The sequence below is a fragment of the Meleagris gallopavo genome, chromosome 9, assembly GCF_905368555.1.
Source record: "Meleagris gallopavo chromosome 9, MGAL_WU_HG_1.1, whole genome shotgun sequence".
In the NCBI taxonomy this organism is placed as follows: Eukaryota; Metazoa; Chordata; class Aves; order Galliformes; family Phasianidae; genus Meleagris; species Meleagris gallopavo.
Window position 1 is genome coordinate 13061650 of NC_139412.1, and position 21424 is coordinate 13083073.

A 21424-nucleotide genomic window follows, 5' to 3' on the forward strand; every position below is an offset into this window, starting at 1 on the left:
TCTGATCTGTGTATGATGTGTAAGGGACATGTGAAGAATGATGGGGTAGGTGGTGCAGAGTGCCCGAGCCTGTAATGCATTCAAATCCAGCTCATGGGTTTGTGCTGTCCTGTAGGTAGAGCCAGCACTTGCTTGCCAACAAAGTTCAAAGGTAGCCCAAGTACAACTTGCTTCTGCATGTCCCCTGCTTTTTAAGGAAGAATTTATCTGTCCAACGTCAGCTTGCAGGGGTGCCTGTGATATGTAGAAGTTTCCCAAATAGGTGCTGCTTTCTACCTCATCCTTCTGTAATGCTGGTAGGTATGTCTGTTCTTCATAAAGCCACAAAGAGATATCAGCCAGTAGCTATTGATGTACGCGTGTTTCAGGACTTGAAGAGGAAATAGGCTGAGGACAACAGTCTAGATTAAAAAATATGAATTGCTTGCAGAGAGGAAGAGATGTCAAGTAACAAAGCATGAGGTCTCATTTGACTTGCATGTGCCAGGATGCTGTATCTTAATCGATTGCTAATAAATGGGACTCATGAGTAGAACTTTGACCTTAGAGACAGGATAAATGTGGAGAGAGTCAGTTTTGGAAGATGTGGCTATTAGCTTGATCAAATTATAGTTTGAAAATGGGTTAATAAATATAGAGGACAAGGAAGGGAGGGAAATGGCTTCTGAATTATTTATCATTTGTTTCTCAGTTGACAAGTTTACATAGAAATGAAATTCAAGTGGGAGTATAGAGAGTGTAATTTCACAATTACGTATGAATTGAACAGATGTTTCCATATAATTTCAAGATCTGGTTTCACAACTTGGCATTACCTACATCTGGATGAATCCAAAAAAATCTAAGACTCAAAATTCAAATTCAGTTTAAGGCTATTTTTCACTCATGGCATCAGCAGGAGGAGCCGGCATCTTTCTTGCAACATGCTTTAATGCTGTAGCTGTCTATCTGCACTGCTGTGTTACCACATGTTAGTGCAGGATGAGGGCATATTTCTTTTTCTGGTGTAGACGAGGCATGCAACTAAATTTTCATGTGTCGGTCTTCTCCACAACTGCAGAATGGAGGAGGTGGTGAATTTAATAAATAGTCATGTCTCCTACTTCTGATTTGTACTAAAGATGCAAGGAAGCTATTGTGGTTCAAGCAAAACTTACAAAGACTGCTGGGGGTCTTCTTACAGAGATGCCTTCCTGAGGCCAGCAGGTAATTTGAAATCCATTGGCACCACCTGAACCTATTTCTGCATATGAACTTGCCTCTGAGATCCATAGCTTGAGAGCATTCTGCTAATAGTACAGAGCAATCAATGACTCACAGCTGATTGTGATGTCTCTTTATTTTTGATTTTTTTAATCAACTTTTTTTGTAGTAGATAAATGAGAAGGAAACAAACTGATAGGAGGTGGTATGGATATGATATCTTCAGATCCAGCAAATCCATGCAGATGTTACAGTTAGCATTCCTGGTAGCTGACTCGTCCCCTCAGCAAACCCAGGTCAAAACACCTCAACAGTCTCTTTTCTTACAGGCATGATGTCTTGAACTTCACAAATGGAAATGAATTGGGGAGGAAAAGCATACATTTGTTTTAAATAGGAAATGCAAGCTTTAAAATTTGCTGGCATTGTACAAATGATGCACTCACAGTACCTCTGAGAATGTAGATGTTTCAATGGACTTGATACTTTGTTTGAAATGAAGGAAGTGTAAAGGAAGACTTAGCTTTTTTTTGTATTAGGAGATATGGCTGTCTTTCTTAGTACTGTTATATGCAAATATACACAGTTTACCTAAGATACGATGTAATGATGTATAAACTATACACTGAATAACTTTCAAAGGGTTACAGGGCTCTTCTGAATTAACAAGGCAAAAACCCACTCCTGACTCTTATTTCTTGTGGCTTTTCAGCTGTGATCAGAGCCATGAGCAAGCTCAGATTCTGATACTGTCATTTTTCATTAGTAGGCTTGATATTTTTTTTGTTAGTATTTGAATCTTTCCTACTGCTTTTCATAAAGAAAGCTTTTCCACAGACTGTGTGCTGGAAGATTAATGTTTTAGTTGCTGATTTGGTATGATAGTTTATTTGAATCATAAATGAATTACAGGTTTGAAATGGAGCATCAAATAAACTGAGAGGTTGCACAAAGCAAGCTGGATGTTGACCCTGGGCTAGACTGCACCCTGATAGCTGAATACATGACATGTACCAAGCCAATTTAATCTGCATATGTTTTCATTACACTTAAGTGTCATTGACAAATGTTGCAGCCACATCTCTCAACTGGGTTAATATTCAAATTGTCATCACATAGAATTTGGACTCTTTTGCAGTGCTGAGAGTAGCACTCCTGAAGGACCCAACCATCCTGCCCGCTGATCTGTGCTGTGCCCATGGCAGAAAGCTTGAGGGTATCTAGCTTTTTACCTTCTTTTCCAGATAGATGTATATGGCTACTGTATTCCTCTTACAGTCAACATGCTATTTAACATAATCTAAGATTTAGTCTGTAAATGTTATATAAATGGTGCTATTCAATATGAGAAAGCAGGTTTTTTAAATAGCTTTGTGCTGAATACATCAGTGGACCAACCATACTTAGTATGGATGTAATTTGTTATTCCATTCTCCCCCACAGAATTGGCTAAAAAGGCAATTTCTCATAAAAACAGCTCACCCATACACAGACTTATAAGTGTAAGTAAAGCACCTGTGGACATGAAGCATCTGAGAAACAATTTATCGTTTCTGACACTGACTGTGGAGTCAGTGTCATTTCTATTTGTAGCAATATTTTTATGTGGGGAGTATGCACTTTTCAGGCCCTTAGAGGACAAAGTGAATTGACAGTAAGTGTATGCAAAAGTGAAAAGTACCAGAGGACTTTATTACCATGTTAGAGATGTTCTGTAATCTTCTGTAATAGAGAAGATAAGCTGGGTGAAATCCATGCCCTTCAGAGGTGTAGCTGAATCTTCTTCAAAGTTTACCTCTAAGATGCAGCGGAACTGTTATGCCTTATTTTATTCCATTTTTCACATCTACAGAAATAAGTTTATCTGTGTATCTTTCATAGGTGAGAGGATTGGGGTCAGGTTGTTACTTCATAAATTTAAGTAAACATTTCTTCTCATTCTTTTAACTGAGTCACCAGGATATTTGAATCCAGTCCTGTCTTCTAGTGCTCAGTCTGTTTTGCTTTCTATCTGCGTGTTCCCTACTAGACTATATCCAAAGCTGTTCCCTCTTCATTATTGCAGTGCCAGATTTTGGCATTTCTTTAATTTTCTACGGAGAAAAAGAACGAAAAAAGCTTGGGAAGAAGTCATCTGTCTAAAGAACAAAAAAAGAAATTTCTCTAAAGAAAACCCAACATGAGTATGAGATTGAAAATTATTCTGAATTTGTCTGTTAGGAAAACAATGTCCATCCTATTCCCAAATGTTACAATCCATTTTAGTTACCAAGTGATACTGGGAAGGCTGTAAGATATGACTGCATCTGTAATCTGCTCAGTTAATTTAAAGGAGAGCAATGAAGAAGTAGTGTCATAACATTTTTTCTCTTGCTGCTCATTTCCTGCTGTTGTTTTTATTTTATAAATTTTTATGAAGTTTTCTTTCTTTTAAGTGCTCTTTCTGATATCTCTATGGGGAACAGTTCAGTGTGAGAAACCAATAGTTCCAGCAGGTGATGAAACATTTGTTTACTACTGAAACTGTTGTACAAGTCTGCCATTCAAGTAGGAAAGATGTTTAATATTATCTTTCTTAAATAGGAGAAATGTCTGAGAATTTCTAGACCACCAGCTATTTCTGTATGTGCCTTGTAGGCTTTTTGCACTTAAGTCTCCTAACTTTGAATAGTCTCTTCTCAGGCAGAGAAATAGGACAGCAGATACAGACTCCAGTACATGTTCTGATATGCGTCTCTTTGCTTTGTCTTTCCTGGTTATGCATTTCATCGTATTCTGCAAGGGTTTTTTAGAGGAACATGAGTCTGACAGCAGTGATTTTCATAATGTAAGGCACACATGTTGCCTGATTAACAGCCAGTGGGTCCCAGCCAGTCAGAGTTTGAGTTCATGACAACAGGTCTTTTGTGCTGCTGTTGATGGTTATGCAGTAAATTATAGGGCTCATACAGGTGGGCAGAAGTTCTTTTCACCACATCTTTTCATGGGGGTCTCTAAGTGGTAGGAATCCTGAAGTGCATTTCCACATCTGTGAACTGCTGGCCATTCTCAGTGCTCTCTGGAGGTGTGGTGACTGGGGAAACAACATGCTTCAGGCGCAAAAGCATGGTGAAAAACAGTATGAGAAGGATTGCCAGAACTGTTAAGAACAATCCCACATACACATAGAGACCAGAATATTTATCTGCTGCTTTGTCTACTTCTGTAGCCAGAGTTGGATAATGAACACGTCCAGTCAAGTTTCCATGGAATTTGAAATAAATCTCAGTCATTGCTGTCAACCGTGCTACATTTTCTCTATTTACTTTCAACTTTAATGTCTTACCTCACTGGTGTCAAAAGAAGACAGATGGTGATATGACTTGCGTAAAATTCAGGAAGAAATGCTCTATCCTCTTGTCCTCAAACTGTTTCACGGAGTTAGCAGACTGCAAGTAATAAGCTTTTGTAAATTATAGTTGCTATCATAATGATAACAAGCACTAGACTTGTATTTTACATGGCCACCAATCTTCTATTTTGTCCTCAAAATCCTTGGCTGCTGCTTCTAGTAGGCCACCTCCTTTGGAAAGTGAAATGCTTTGGTTCTTCTTCCAAATTGATCTGCAAGGGGTTGTATAATTTTGCAAGTGCTGTTTTCCAAAAAGAGTAAGTTTTCTGCTGGCTTTTCCAACAGCAGGTGGTTTATTCCTGCATGAGATGGGGAAGGTTGGAGTCTGCGGGAAGTTTCTCTGTTAATCCAGGGTTACTGATGCTTGCTTGGAATACAGAGTTTCCAGTTTCTTGTAATGCATAATCAAAAGTTGTCTGTCTAGAAGGAAAAATGAGAGAAATGAAAGCAAGTTCAAAAATAGCCTAGTCTGTATGTGATAGCTTTAGATAAGAAATGAGTTTAATCCCTTGTCGTGGTCCTGTGAGCCGCTTAGGCTCAGTGCTTCTTCTGATCTATTTAAGTGGAGATTGGGCAGAGAAGAACTTTACGAGGTTCAACAAGGGCAAGTGCAGAGTTCTACAACCATGGAGTAATAACTGCATGTGCTAGTACAGGTTAATGGCTGACCTGCTGGGAAGGAGATCTGTGGAGAAGGACCTGGGTGTGCTGGTGGACAACAGGGTGGCCATGAGCCAGCAGTGTGTCCTGGTGACCAAGAAGGCCAATGGTATCCTAGGGTACATCAAGAAAAGTGGCCAGCAAGTCAAGGGAGGTGATTCTCCCTTGGAGGTGAGGACACATCTGGAGCACCATGTCCAGTTCTGGGCTCACCAAATCAAGAACATTCTCTGTAGGTAACTTTTAGAGAAAGTTCAGTGGACAGCCACAGTGATCATCAGGGCCTGAAGCATCTTCCTAATGATGAAAGGCTGAAAGTTTTGCAGCTGTTCAGCCTGGAAAAGAAAAAGCTGAGTAGAAACCCTGTAAATATCTAATAGGCAGGAATCAAGTGCATGGGGCTGGCTCTTTTCAGTGATGCCCAGTGACAGAACAAGGGGAAATGGGCACTAAAGGGAGCATGGGAAATTTCATATAGATATGAGGAAAGACTTCTTTACTTTGAGGATTACAAAGCATTGGAACAACCTGCCCAGAGAGGCTGTGGAGTCTCCTTCTCTGGAGATGTTCAAAACTTGTCTGGATGCCTTCCTGTGTAACCTACTCTAGGGAATCTGCTTTAACAGGGGGGTTGGATGCTCTCCAGAGGTCTCTTCTGGCCCCTATAATTACATGATTCTATGAAGTTCAGAGAAAGACCATGCAAGTCTAAATATTAGTCTCCTCTGGTTCTTACTTAAAGGTAAGAGAAGGCCTCACGGTCTATGGAATTAGGTATTTTAGAAGAAGGGAACAAGAATCCAGCAAGCGCCCTACACGTTTTTTGTTTGTTAGAACCCGTTGTTTCTGTTGCAGGGTACGCTTGTACTTCCAGTATCCCCGAGGTATAGTTGAAGAAAAATTCCCCTGAAACTCTCTTGGGCATGTAGCCACTGGGTTGTCAGGGTACCTATAAACAGCAACACCTGTTTTTGCTGGAATAACTGAAGTAAAGCATTTGCATTGTATTTTTGTAGCAAGTCTTGCAAACCAAGGCAAACAAACTTTTTATGTACAGATCATAAATCTCCCCAGAAAACAAAGTTTACAGTATACACAGAAATCCTCACACACAAATGCAGGTAGCACTACTATAAAAAAAAAAGGCTATTAGAAATTTCCAGTCCATCTAAGGCTAGAGTATGTATAGAAATGTTTGTTTTTCGGAATATGCAGTTTGCTGCTGAACAGCTTGGGGGAACTGTAGATTTGAAAGCTTCAGTTAGGATGTAGTGGGGGTTGATTTGGGGTTTCCCTCCCGTACATACTCCATTTTATGATTAGTTCTCTGAGCAACTGACTTCAGGAGAAAATGCAAATATTAATAATGCAGCTACAGCTCTATCAAATGGAATAAATTAAGAAAGACTTCAGATTGTGGTGATTCCTAATTACAAGTGATTTTGTGTTCTTTAGAATAAAATACTTGAGGTATATTAAATGTATTCAGTTCTAGAAGAGAGAGTTCCTAGTCCTTCAGGATTTTCAACTTCTTTGATTTACAACCTCCAAAATAAAGTAACCAGTTCTCTGTGATTCGCAGATGTTAGTATGTGTAAGCCCTCCTGTTATGCTGCTAAGTTGTAAACATGAAAGGTGTCTATAAAAATGCCATTAGTTAGTAATACGGTGCTGATATGCTATTAAGGTGACTATTTTAATATCTTTCTCTGACTGGAGGAGACATGCAACAGGATCCTAATGTAAGAAACAGAAGATGGGGGCTGTTGGTCACACAAGTGGATTCACAGCTTAGATGGAAAGAGAGAGGGGTAGGGTGAAGTGTACTTTTTGGGTGCACATGCCCTGAGCAGGAATGTTTCACATGTCTAGAGGTCCCAGTGGATATGTCTGTACTGAACCCTGAGGATGAGCTTGGACAGAAGCATACATTCTGAACTTCTGCAGCCCATTTGCTTCTTGGTGATGTGGGTACTGCAAGCAGCCTCCCACAACCCTTGTGGGTGCTGTATTATTCTGCCCCCAGTGTACCAGTGACAAAGCAAGCAACTCTTAAGCATGCTTGAACATCCGGAGATGCTTGTGGACTAGTCTTGTTGTCTGGTTGTAGGGCAGCCTTGGGGCACCCTTCAAGGTCTCTACCAGTGAGCAAAAATTGCAGCCTTGTTATATAGTCTGTGGTACTGACTTGAGCAGGTTTGGAGCTGAGGCAGGAGCAGGGGATGTGAAGGCTGTGTCATAACCAAGCACTTAGGCAATCATAGGGTTATGTATCTTAACTCTGTTCTTCAGACATAAATGACATAAATGAAAAGTATTCCCCTGTGAGGAATATTCTCGTGACATAAAGCAGGTGGAAATTAATATGGCCAGTAACCTTCATATCATTTTAAACCTTTGTATTTAGTAAGATTTCCTTGTTGATAATGAAATGTAGTCAATCTGGAATCTGACATATGCATGCATTAAAGCACAGAGCAATGCCCATCTCCTCTGCTGTTTCACTGAGAGTAAAAGTCAGAGCTGGTTTCTCTACTTAAGCCATTAAGATTTCTCCTCCTTTATAAAATTAGACTGCAGAATGCTAAGGACATTAATCTTAAGTTCAATAATTAACTATAAACCAAGACCTTGAATTGAGAAAGCTCTGCTAATTAATAAAAGGAGCAGATTAACAGTAGAAAGTATTAGCAGTAGGGACTTGGCACAGCTTTCATTTTTTTGTAGTCTCAACTATAGAATTGTCAGGAGCGACCAACTACTCGGGCTGTTAAAAGCTGTGAAATTAACTACATCTTTTCTTTCCAGAAATAATTCAGTAGCTCCAGGCAGCAGTAAAGATTTCTGCTGTTCAATTTGCCAGTTATCTCAGTGAATGTATCTTTTTGGATGTTAGTAAATTCAGCTTGAACTCCCTCGTTTAAGGAATGCAGACTTGAAGACCGTGGAGATCAAGGTAATGTGAAAGTAAATGGGCACACAAAGGTTCTACAAAACCTGTGTATAAAGCAGATTAGTATTTATAACTTTGTGTAACTCATAATACTACAGACAAAGTCTCCCTGGCTACCCTTGGAGACCAGCAGTACGAGGACAAATTAAGTAGAGATTTATTAGAGAGCAGAGCAGCATAAGTGGGGCCAAACTTCACTATGATCTATGTTCTTCATCAGGGCTTTGTTGTTCTACTCTGGCTGGACAATATATCAGTTTCTAAGGAGTGTCAAGCACCGTTAATGCTCACTAATGCTCAGTGGATACAGACTGATTCCAAACAGACACTTCCTTTTCAGCAGTTTGTGCTCATTTTTATGCAAGTATTAAAAACAAAAACAGAACACTTCATTTAATAAAAGAAAACGACAACAGCAAAACAACAGTAATGAAAATAGATGCCCCAAACGAAACACCAATGAAGTTTCTCTTTGGAGTATGTCTTAACAAGAGAGCAAATCTGTGAGCCAAAACTTCATGAGTATTGCAATTACCACTCTCCTTCTGCAGCTTCAGGAACTATCAAGATTTTCCCTGTTCTTAGGAAGCCTGCATGGCCCCTTTGCACCTTTGTAGGTCACAGAGAAGCAGAGAAAAAGATATTTCCCCCTTCCTCCCCCCCTAACCTCCCCTGAAACAATGCAGACAGACAACAGAAATTTGTTTTGCAACTCATGTCTTATCTCACTTATTTCCTTTTACTTCCAGATTGCTTTAAGTGTCACCTGCTAGCAGGGCATCTCTGAAAGTGTGGGCAACTGAGTTCTTTTGCTTTTCCAGCTAATACTAACATTATTGCAATGAGTAAAGTGGGACAGAAGAGAATGATTAGTCCAAAGCAGTAAGGTGCTCTGAGCTGTCTAACAAGCACAGAAACATTTCTTTTAGAACACAGACACTACCAGGTGTATTCTGTCTAGGTGACTTTTAGAGATAAGACTGTTGAAAAAATGCAAACAAGGTTTTTAAATATCAGTTCCATCCATGGCTTGTGTTTTCTCCAGGGAGTATCTGAGAGAGAGGAGAGGGGAGTGTCTCTTATTTCAGTGGTGGTGTTTTTTGTTCTTATGCTGAAATGCAAGTCAGTATGGTAGTGTCTCAGCTGTGACAGTGCATAGGGAGAGAACAGAATAAAGCATAGTTACCTTTCAGAAGCAGGAGTTTTGGGATTAGGCACTAGAGCAGCTGGTTCGGACCATGAGCTTGTTGATGTATCAAGGAATATCTCCTCCTAGGTAGTGGGATTAGTACAAAAATTTGCAGTCTTACTGTTGGATTCAGGATACTGTCTTTTTAGTGCATTTGGCATATCTGTTGCTTTCTCCTTTGCTCTTGAATTCGTGTGGTTTAATATCAGGTATGGCTCTTATTCCAAGTCTTGATGTCAGTTTACAATCTGACTCAACAGCATCAGAGCTGATGCTCTGTTCTTCGTAGGCAATAGGAGTAGAAGACAAGGAGATTTCTCTTTGTGTGCTTCACTGCTTGGATGGAAACAGTGTAAGCCAGTAATTCCCTCCCTCAGCAGCAGTAGGCAACAGTCAGAGCAGAGAGGATCGCAGCACTCCAGCGCTGCTGCATCTCGGCTGCAGGCGAGGAGGGAAGGGAGGGAGGCTGCCAGCTCATCACACAGCAAAGTTTGTGCAAGGTTCTTCTTAACCCTTTCGTGCTTGCAAGTGGTAAACAAGACTGAGCTTCCTTGTAGTTGCAGAGTAAGATGTGAGCCAGGAAGAAAGGGTATCAATTTCTTTCTGGTTTTCTGCGAATTGCAGAGTTGTTTTTTTGTTGTTTTTTTTTTTTTTTTCCCCTTTTGGGTGGAATTAGTTGGGGAGAGTTCCCAGCTGGGATCCTGTTTGCAATCATGGGCAGGTGTCACTTTTCATCTGGGACCCTCAAACCTTGCTCTTTGACATTGTTGCTTTTTATGTTGTTGTTTTTTTCTTACTGCTTAGTGTCTGGTGTTCTGGGGAGGTGTCTGTGGCTGTTTTAGCTTACAGTTCATTTATCCCCTGAGGAATTTGACACTGTTAATAAGTGTACCCCCAGCTTGAATGCCTTGTGGCTAAATTTTTTTTTGCTTGAAGCTCAGATCTACCTGCTGAAAAGAAGCAGGAGGAATTGAAGTTGATGTGGGAACCTAAACAGTCCTGATCTCAAGTCACTTGACCTGCATTTATTATGTACCCCCAGCTGACAAATGCAGGTATTTTGTGTCACTGTTCCGGTTACTATACAAATTAAACAGTATGAAAATTAGAATTTTCATTGTGTGCACATTTCAGGAGGCTGACAGGATCAAGATTGCTTACTTTACACAAAGTGGCTCAGTTTTCAGGGGAGCAGATGTCAGTTTGGGATGTGTGCAGTGGGCCCCAAGGTTTTACCAGCAGAGGAGCACAGCTGGAGGTGACCAGGATGTGGACAGGGAAGCTGCGGTTTGTGATTGCTGACCACTGGGCTGCATGTAGCTGTGTTTCACATGCAGCCTGAGTATCTGTTCCCAATGTTCTTTATGTCCTAGCTAAACCTGACCCACAGGCCCACAATTACTGTGGGTTTGTGGTAGCTTCCAGTGACTAGAGGCTGTCATTCATTCTCAACCTGTGCTTTGGGCACTGGCAACAAGGTTTCCCTCTGGAAAACAGGTCCCATGCAAGTTCGGGAAAGAGCATTTCATTTTTTCTTTCAAGCATTGTTTGATGAGACAAACGTTTTATCTCCTTAGAACAGCTCTCTCCTGGTAGTTCCCTATCTCAACTGCCCGAGCAGACGGGCCACAGGGTAATGAAAAACAGCTGCATAACTCTCTTATCCTTTTGGAGTGAAGGAGTATATTATAAACCGATCCTTTTCTGGGTTTCAAGTTTTCTCTGTTATAGTGCTATGTGTAGTGCCTTATTTTGCTGTTTGTGCTATGATTCCCTGCATGCGTATTTTTACTGGAATCAGTCCAGTTTCTCCTTTAGCAACAAACTATCCAATGACACCTCAAAACCGTGGGAACATGTCCTTTTATTTAAGGAGAAATGAGTGAGAGCACTGTTTAAACAAATTATGTTGCTGGTTGAGTTATGAAACTCAGAAGAGGCAGATAGGCGTCTATTGAAATCCTGCAACCCAGCTTTCTGTGTAATGCTGATGAGTGTTGCTGAAATGAAAAGATCTCTCTCACCCTGCAACCCAGCTTCTCTGCTCAGCTCTTTTTCCCTTTGTTGTTTTTGCAGGAAATTCTCTCCGTTTTTTAGATCCAAGCTGCTTTTTGCTGGATGGGCATACTTGGATTTCTTGTTTCCTTTGTAGCAGGGTATAATAAAAACAGATGAATTTTAGATAATGTCACAGTTTATACCAGCTGAAGCTAATAATTGCTTGACTGACTGCTGAATTCCTGAATTGTTCAGAAGTATGTAAGGCTTTCTCTCTATGCAAATTCTTGGAACAGTCAGTGACAAATCTGTGTGATATAAAGGTATACAAATTACCTTGGAAATACACAGATAAGAATCCAGGGAAAATAATTTTTCAAGCAGCCGTTAGAAATCTGGAAGCTGAAGAGTAGAGTCCTCATTAGGTTCCTTTCTTCACATTGTTTGACCTGTGCACCAAGTGTTGATCAGTTAATTTTATACATCTTTCTATACATCTTTCTCATAACACTCCCACAGATATGAAATTTGGTTTTAACAAGGACCAAGGAGATGTGAGTGATTATTAGTGGCTATAATCTGTTTGTTTCTTCATGGATTCTTCTGTTATTCAAATTTATGAATTCTATGAACCAACTAAAGGTTACTTTGGATGTTTCAAAATTTTATTTCAGTGTAGCTGCAGAGAATGAAGACAGAGCTGGGCTCTCCTCTCTCCCTGTATTTTTGCAGCTGAGACATCCCAGGTTATTCAAGCTGTCATCTGCAGAGACCTTTGATAATTCAGATCTGTTTGTGTGTAGGAGGGCCAGGATCAAGTGGAGGCCTCTTCTGCGAATGTAGATGATATTTATTGAACTCTGGAAAGAAATACAACTTGGTAGGTGTCATGCATTTGTCAAAGATGACAGAAAACAGAAACAATATTTGAGTTTTCAGTTCCAGGGATGGAAAGAAAGTGTGTTAAATTAGAGCAGATTTAATTCAGATGGCATGTCTGAAATGCTTTGTGTTTGAATGTACTTTCTTGTTTTGAGGTTACACTCAATACCAGTTTATCATTTATCTATTCATTACTGTCTTTACCTTTTTCTCTTGTTAAAACAGCTTCCCTCTTCCACCTACATGGTTAATCCTTGCCTGTATGAGAGTTTGACTGAACCCAAGGCAGCTCAGTTTGCCCGGAGTTTCAAAGGGCTTAGAGGAAATTCACTCTCTTCACCCCTCAGAGATAACTTACAATTAACTCATAATTAACTGTGATCTTCTAGTAGTATTCATTACGGATGGCACTAATAATCATACTTAGCACTTTTGTATTTTCAAAGCACTTTACAGTTATTTAGTCCCTCAGTGAGGTGTGGTCACATAACCTTGAGGAGGGCTGCCAGGCATCAGATTTTCAGCAGCTGTTGTTGCTGTTACAAGCTGTGTTGCTGTGCTGTACAGCTATCCATAGGACATCTCCTCAAACAGGTGCCCAGGCCTTCTTTAGCCACGAGGTCCAACTCCCAAGGTGCCCAGATGGTGTTAGACCTCTTACATGGAAAAAGACCTGTTCTTTCCCTTTCCTGCCTTCCTCATCTCCTGTCCCAACCACCCATAGAAGTGCTGATGCCATGAGGAGAACTGGGTAACTAGGACTGCCTGCTGTTCCTCTAAAGGTCAGAAGGTTGCTGATTTCTGCCCAGAACTGTATAAACATATACAGTTCTATATAACAAAAGCGTGAATTACTCTGGAAAAGATACTAAAGCAAGTGACAGCACTTAGTGCTGTCTGACTTGGCAGAGTGGAATCTGGTTTTTTGTTTGTTTGTTTAAATGTATTTTGTCCTTTTAGCCATGTAGTGGAAATCAAGCTAAGTCACAGCTTGAACCAGTGACTGAGCACCTGGTGGGAAAGCAGGGCCAACCTGGGGAGCTCAGGTGCATGCAATGTACTTGAGTGACCAGGAGAGGAACCAGGAACCACCCCTTCCCAGACTTCATTTAAGGGTCCTCAATAGAGGAGAGGGATTTCTAGCAAGATCCCTGCCTACCAGAGGCCTTTCAAAAGTAAGCAGTTTTTCTTTCACGTCCATGGCTGCTGCATTTCAGCTTGTTCTCACTTGCTGCAGCCTAGGATTGTGCCACTCCACTATTATTGCTGTACTTTCCATCGCATTACAGCATTACACACCATGACTCCAAGTGTCAGATGATCTATATGATAAACAAGTGGAAAACAAAACTTTGTTTCAGTAGGTTTTGGAACAGAAGTCTTCAGTGAATTCTTGGACTTCCAAATATTTGTTGTTCATTCAGATTTGCATGGAATAGATCTAGCTGCCACCATCTTTAGAGGAGAAACACTGCAGTCAATCGGATGGCAACCCTGAAAACAAAGGAAGTTGCCTGGAGTTTTTCTTTCTTAGACCACAAAGGGTCTCAAGTAAATGTGCTGATTTGTCTCTACTTCATTTCTGCTTCACAGAAAGGGAAAAATTACCACCACTTCTCCATAAACAGTCTGTCAATACAAAGTGCTACAGACATGCATGTGGCCATGTGCCCACTGCTCCAGTAGAGCTGAGTCCTTTTTCTCCTGTGCATTCCCATGCAGTCTTGTTTTGCCCAGTATAGCGTGCCTCAAAATGCTCATGTGTTTGGACTGAAAGTTTTATTGTTTTGGAAGGCTTTGGGCTATTTTGACAACTTGGTTTTGTTTTGAACTTCATTCTTCAAAAATACTGCTATGGTTTTGTTTATTTATAAAAACTCATTCTCCCACAGATAACTCAAGAAATCCAGTCTAGCATGATGTTACTGCTAATTTTAAGGAACATTTCTAATCTGATTTACTGTTGTCAGTGAAGGACTGTGTTGTCCCACAGACAGAATTCTGTCTGAAACAGTCCTAAGTTTCATTTTCCTGAGGGAGCTTGTAAAGATTGTCATTGCAGATCCCCTTTCTGTAGGTAAGTTGATGAGATCTAGCTTTGGTAGGGCCAGGTAGAAAGAGCAGTGTTGTATGAATAACCCTGGGAGTGAGGGCTATCTAAAAATCAGTTCCACATGAAATGCAAGTACATAACTGCCTCTTTCCACAGAAGTCCCACACAGGTCCTTGTTGGTCTTGGAAAAAAAAAGTTAGTTGAAAAATGAGTCAGGGATAGAACTTAAACCAGATACTGTTCTCTAGCCCATGGTCTAGATTATTATTACCATTATTACTATTCCTAAGTAGGACAGCTCTTGCAGTACCTATTGTTAGGGACTTCAGCACAATTTCTGGACCCAAGAGCTTCAGGGAAACCTGGAGAAGCTTTTGGATGTGCTGATCATCTATTTTTGCCCATCCAGTTGTTAAGATACAACCAGAGTGGCCCTTGCTTGATGTTGAGCCACTCTGTTTGTTGTTTAAAGTCATTTTTTTCTAACACTCATAACCAAGCTTGTCTTACAGCCCAACTGCACTACTTACTGGATGATCTTGGCATGACTGTCTGTGTGCAGTAATTGTTCATAACCAGCCTTATTTTATCAGCAAAGTAAAGAACGAGCTTTCAGGAGACTAGTATCCATCATCCAGAGGAACTACCATCTGCGTGGGCAGTGCAGGTTTTGCTGAGATTTGGGTAGCTCAGAAACTACTTCTTCCCACTTCCAAAGTGGGACTTGTGCCCAGGGGAGACATGGCATGGACATACATGTCAAAGCCAACAGGTTGATCTGTGTATACACATGAAATGTGAATGTTTTGTATTTTGGTGCTCTATGTAGTTTTCCTGAAATTCTGGATATTCTTAATGGTGTCTGAAAATGTACTTTTTTATTTCTACTTTTTTTTTTTTTTTTTTTGCCTTCAGTCTTGCCCCATGCTCAGGCTTTGGACAGCTTAGCATTGCCTTCATTGCCACTTAGTATTGTTTTATGGCAAGTGAGTGAGTCAGTCTTGAGCTACTGGACCTGCTGCCACCACAAGGTCGATCTCAGTCCCCACAGAGCAGGACCTCTGTGCAGGGAACCCTTTGACTCTTCGGGCTTCACACAGTTTTCTGCTTGCAGGACCAGCTTGAAGTGTTGAGGATGTGATTCCCTGGAAAGTGCTTCACAGAGATGATGTTGCAATATGTATAACTGTATCTAAAACTTTTCTCAATCTGTGCCTCTCCTCTTGTTACAGTTGAAGGTACCACCTGAACTTGCCAGGCAGTGCTGTGATTACAAAGTTAAAAGCTTTCTTTAGAGCTCATCCTGAGCAAACTTCCCTAATGCTGGTGTTCACTGTTATGCAGGGTATTATTTTGGTCTGAATGCTGAGCATTTATGAACTTAAGCACTTATAAACTCACTTCTGGCAAGGACCCATGAGTCACTACTTTCAGAACCTTTAAAATATGAACAGATATCTTGAATTATAACTAAATCCTCACAGGCAGACCACAAAGCTGAATGCACAGTGGGTAGAGTATAGGGAATGCTAGCTGCAAAACAGTTAAACTCTTCTCTAAAGTCTCAGATGTCACATTATTTGCATGATTCACAGTTAACAGATGGGTTTATGCCTATGTGTAGGGGGGAACTGTTCTTCAGTTCCAGTCATTAAATAATAATTACAACAGTTTATACTGTAAAGAAAACAATTTTGTGATGACCCTATTACATCATCTTTTATTTCTTTGGGTTTGTTTTCATTCTGATCCTGAAGAAGAAAATCCCTTTTTTTCAGTTCTCATTTATGAAATATGTTGCTGAGGGAACTTTACCCACCCACACAATTTGACTTTTCAGATATCAGCATTTCCACCCAGAGCTGGATGAACTCTTTGAAAACTCATCTGGAGTAAATATGGTTGAAATCCTTGCACAAGGAGAAGAAGAAGGAAAAAAAAAAGTAGTAGATGCAAATGTTGCCATCTCTGCTCTGCCACATTGTTTCACCATGATTTTGAATAAAACTCAGTTTGTATCAATCTGTGCTATAAAGGAAAGCACAGTAAAGCTTAGCCACTGTCAAATGTACTAATAGTTTAAGCTAAAATGATACAAAATCAAGTGTAGAAAGCCATTGCTGCATTACCTGACTGGCATGGGATTAAACTGTCTAAAACTGTCTAAAAGTCGAAGTTATCAGTTGGAATAGTACCTATGCCTCATGCTGTAGCTTCATAAAGAAGTTGCTCAGGTATTTTCCTTTAATCCACAATCCACTTGCCAGGAGTTGATCCTTCCCAGTAATATAAACCTCTCTTGCCATGACTCTAAGTTCTTCTCTTGCCTCTTCCTGAAAGCATCTATACCTTAATGTTTGTCGTTTTCAGCTGAAGAGCCCCAGAGATTTGTGCTGTGATACAGACACCATGTGTTGCCCTGACCCTGTGTAACAGTATCTTACTTTATTCTACTGTACTGAAGGAGCAAGAAGTTATGTCAAATGAAGCAATTTTGAAATCTATGATTCACTGGATGAAAATATGCTCTTATTTCTCTGCTCAGGTAGAATAGTAGGAGCAAAACATTATCAGTGATTTCAGGTTAGTTCTGAATTTAAATCCCCACTTGGTGCTCTTAGAATGCAGAAGAGGAGCAAAGCAAGTAGTATGAAGAAAACTGCACAATGTGACTGTTTGAGTTCCCCTGATTTACTGGAGGCCTCTTTGTATGACAGCTTTTAGCATCTATTTCTTTCCAACAACAGCGGAGACAGGATGTCAGCCTAGACATTCTCTTAGTCTCAGTTGTAACAGCTGTTGTTATATATTTATGGCACAGACAGGGAGTGTTTCTACTTGTTGCCTTTGTCTAATAGCAGTCACAAATTCTTTCTTCCTCAGCCTCTGGGTCACTAACAGAACAAACTCAGTGGCCAGTTCCACTTAATTACTATTCATTTTTGGTGAAGCAAGGTTACTGTGCCTGAATATTAATAGCCAGTTTGGTTTTTCCCCCAGATCTGTGTCACAAAAAAACACATTTCCCTTCTGTCTCCAGGATCAAGTTGTCTGGGAAGTCACTGTTCTGTGAATAGGCTGGACAAAGACCTCATTGAACTTCCCTTCCTTTTTATCAGCAGGCTGATCTCTCCGTTTATTTTTAGCATGTTATCAACAAAAGTTGCTTTATTGCTTCATTGTTTATAAATGAAGATGTTTACAATACAGATAAACAATTCTACCTAGAAAAATTTTCCACATGGTTCTTCTGATAGCACACAGCATGAAGTCTGCTGCTTGGTTGTCTGGTCCTTTTCTTTTTAGGTCCAAAATACCTATCACATCCTGCCTCATTCCACACAGCCTCTCTTAGTTCCCACTGAAAGTAGGAGGTATCATTATCCTCCAGATTCACACTGCTAACCTCTCCCAGCTTCTTAAAAGCCAGACTTGCCTAGTGCCTAGGCATTGATTCAAAATACCAACCATTTAGAGATCTTATGCTGTGCTCAGCTGATGCTCTTGAAGAGGTTTCTTGTCCTGGGAAGCAGCAGAAAGCCTTGCTGGGCAGCAGTGGCCAAGTAAGATGTTCAGTCTTCTCCCCTGTAGCAATGAAGAGATACTTTTTTGATGCTGAAAACTAGCTTTTTCTCTGGCAGGTTCCTGTTATTCCAGTACTCATTCCATGTACAAAGATTAAAGAAAATGTCAATTCTGGGCTACATCTTCTCTCTATACATCTATGTGACTCCACTGGTGATAAAGGCATTCAACCCTTCCCCTGACAATAGCTTTAGGAAATATTACTTTGTGTCAGTGTCTGTTATGTGCCTATGCTGCCTTCTGTAAAGGGCAAATGCTTCATTTCTACTCCTTCAACAGATAGCAGTTTTCTATTTTACTTCCTGATGCCAACAAAATCTCTCTCTTCATAGAATTTTAGCCTTGTGCAATAGGAAGAAGCACAAAATCTCCTTCTGCATACAGTTTGTTGTTAACATTTCTTCCTGCTTCAGCTGCTCTTCTAGTGACAGGCTTAAAATAATCAAGAAAAAGAAGTAACAAGTGTACAAATAATGCAATGAACTTCTCATTTCTTAATCTGTGACTAGACCACATACAGCGTATGTGATGTTGTGGGTCTCTCAGCAGGGGTCAGTCCTACAAAGATTATCCTGAGAACATGTACATTTAAATGAAAGTACGGTGTTAGAGATCAGACCTGAAGAGATCATTCACACATTCAGATGCGAAGTCACTGTACTGATGACCAAAGATTGTGATAGCAATGCTCTCTGTTGGGCTGCACCGCAGCCAATTCTCAGTGGAACCATGGTTTCTCTAGGCATTTTTCCACCACCTGTGTTTTCAGTTCCCAGAGTTGGGCTTCCTGGAAGAGCTGTTTGTGAATGTGATGCCAGCATTATCGTCAAAGCAACTGGCTCCTTATTTGGCCTGTGCAGTCCTGAGTACCAAAGCAAATATTGCAGTCTTAACATCACCAGCAGGTGCTATAGCTACCCTTTCTTAGCATCCCCTGTCCATTTAGGCAGGTATTAGTGAAGGATTTGGTTCTTTGAATATTAACTTGGCCACTTATGTTTGATGAACTCCTGTTCTCTCAATTGTTTGCAAAAGGTGAATTGTTGAGTTCTGGAGGCTAACAGAGCTTGCAGCACCCAGAGGTGCTATGTTTCCTTGGGGATTGTATTGACCTACCAAATAGCATTAGGAGGCAGACTTGCTGGAATTCATTCTATCAACGTGGAATGTTTCCAAAGTCCTGAGTCTGTAGCCAGATATGTGCTGGTATGGCCCTCTATAAATTCTTGTTACTCAGCACAGAGCAGAGATTTGCATGTTATCCATGTTTCACCGAGCCTAGCTTTAAAGCTTAAAATATGGCAATTTGTGCTGGAGAAGTCTTGTTCAAAACCTACTTGTTGAGATAAATGCTTTTACAAGGATGGAGAGAGGCTGATCTAGAATTTAGTTCCACAAGTCTGTGCTAGCATTCATTGCTTTGCAGTATTAATGTCTGCAACCTACAGCCTCCATCCTGCCCCTCTTAGATTCCCTCTGTATTCCTTATAACTCATTCTGCATATTGTCCATTCTTGTTCTTTGTAAGCTGTTCTCCTCCACCCCCAGCTCACCTAAGGCTCGCACAAAGTTCACATGAGCAGAGTCAGTTTATTGTAATGTTCATATTTCAGTGGGTGGGTAATATTGGACAGGGCTGCAGTAGAAAAGCAGCAGTGAGCAGCTGTTTCCCGTTTATTCATATGTAACCTCTACAGCACTGTCATCAGAATACTAAACAAGGTTCTAGCATTTGCTTTTTTGGTTGGTTGATTAGCAGCCAATTGCTCTTGAATTCCAAGATGAAGTGTCTGCGTGTCTCATTAGCAGGGTTAGCAAATCACTGCCACAGCAAAACCTCAGCTGCTTTTAGTTGTAGAACACAGTTGTCGGTTGCAAGCATCTGCTTCCTGTGACTCCTTTTGCCATGGACTCTTCTCTGTTTCACAGGGACCGTAGGAAAGCTCTAGGCCATACCAGGTTGAAAAGAGATTGTCACACTTACCAAAAATGAATACACCTTTTCCTGGTTAAAAACAAAAACAACTAACAACATAAAAAGCTTTAGTTTCTGTCCCCAGTGCAGAAATTTATTGGCTGATTCACTCTTGCTGACCTGGAGTGACATCTAGGTATCCATGTATGTATTTCAGGTATAACCCTGAGAACATCCAAAAGGTTGTGGTGGTGGGTTGAAGTTCCTTGAAGCTTCCTCACATCAGTGAATTCACACTCAACTTTTTCACCCACTGTACGTTCTGGTAAGCAGTGGATATTCAACTGTGGAAGTAAGGAAAAGCGGATGGAAAAGCCATGTCAGAAGGGATGGATGCAGTCCTGTAGGTCCTATAATTAGAGTCTTACTTTCTCTCTGCACCTGGTTTTGTGTCCTCCCAGCATAACTTGGTTGAACATAGTCTCATATTGCCAAAAGCGGAGTTGTTAGGAAAAGCAAACACAAAAAAAACCAACAAAACAATATTTTTTCTCTCTGTCATAGTGAAGGTTCTTTCCTGCAGTATATTTGCAAATACTTCAGGAAGCCTCCTTTTAAATAAAGCAGTTGCCATGAATTAAGAGGGCAGATAGCAAAGGTCAAATGTATTTCCTATACTCTAATTTTGGCTTGGAAAATTACTCTGATAGCTTTTCCTGTTAGTTCCAGTGAGGTAGCTAAAAATCCACTGTGTGAGTCAAGTCCAGCCCTGAGAGGAAGCATCTAAACACCCAGCAGTGTAACGAACTCTACTACTTTGTGTACATTCTCTGGAAGGGAATTCAAGTCTCTGAATCTTCCTGATCCAGCTGATCTTATTTCAAGTAGCTGGAAGATTTGTACTGCTATCTTTTCTAGCCATATAATTTCTTACCTTTTAACAATTTGAGATATTTCATTTTCAGTGGCTATAATACTACAAGCTACCTTCATACTGTATGAAATATACTCATAGTTTGTGACTTATAGTTTGTGGCCTGTGATATAGGGTCTTCTGCCAACAAATATTTCCTCCAAGCAGGACAACATTTTTTAAAGAAACAAAAACAACAGAGTTTTCTTTACTGCTCTTTGTCACAGAAAAACAAAGTCTCAGACCTAACTGTAAGATAAGGTCCATAAATGAATAGTTCAATTGAAAGGAAACCCACGTTAATAAAATTTGGAACATGTGTCTCTATGTTCAGCACTGACTGTCACTTTTGGAGACAAATCCTATTTTTTCTGGTAGTGGGACACTGAATTTCTCAGTTGTGCTAACATGTAATGATTCTCTCTGTTGCCCTGCTTGTAACTGTCAGGGCACATCGGATTCACTGCCATTTGAGGTAAGACTTGTTTTATGCATCTGACAAGAAACGTTCAAATGTCTGAGGTGCTTCAGGTAATTCATCTGAGACAGAGGATAAGTTTCCTGCACAGGAAACATGTTAATGTGCCTAAAAGAACTACAAAGAAGCACATGAAGAGTGCATGGGAGTAGAAAAATTCCAATGCCATTTATTCAAGCAGCAAGAAAAGCATTTCAGTTGTTC

General features: G+C 40.4%; 2 protein-coding genes across 5 annotated transcripts in view; one reads left to right on the forward strand and one right to left on the reverse strand.

Annotated features, from left to right (window-relative positions):
* DCX (doublecortin) overlaps positions 1-21424 on the forward strand; it is a 136562-nt gene that overhangs the window by 14073 nt on the left and 101065 nt on the right. The gene's annotated exons all lie outside the window — the stretch shown is intronic.
* Positions 1322-9857, reverse strand: SERTM2 (serine rich and transmembrane domain containing 2). The gene is made up of 2 exons (XM_031554688.2): positions 9394-9857; positions 1322-5014 (listed from the first exon to the last, which is right to left on the reverse strand). The coding sequence occupies exon 2, from the start codon at positions 4473-4475 to the stop codon at positions 4197-4199; it is 279 nt and encodes a 92-aa protein (XP_031410548.1). The 5' UTR covers positions 4476-5014; positions 9394-9857; the 3' UTR covers positions 1322-4196.

Coding starts and splice junctions, on each gene's coding strand:
- SERTM2 (XM_031554688.2), bottom strand. CDS start 4,475: ATGACTGAGATTTATTTCAAATTCCATGGAAACTTGACTGGACGTGTT.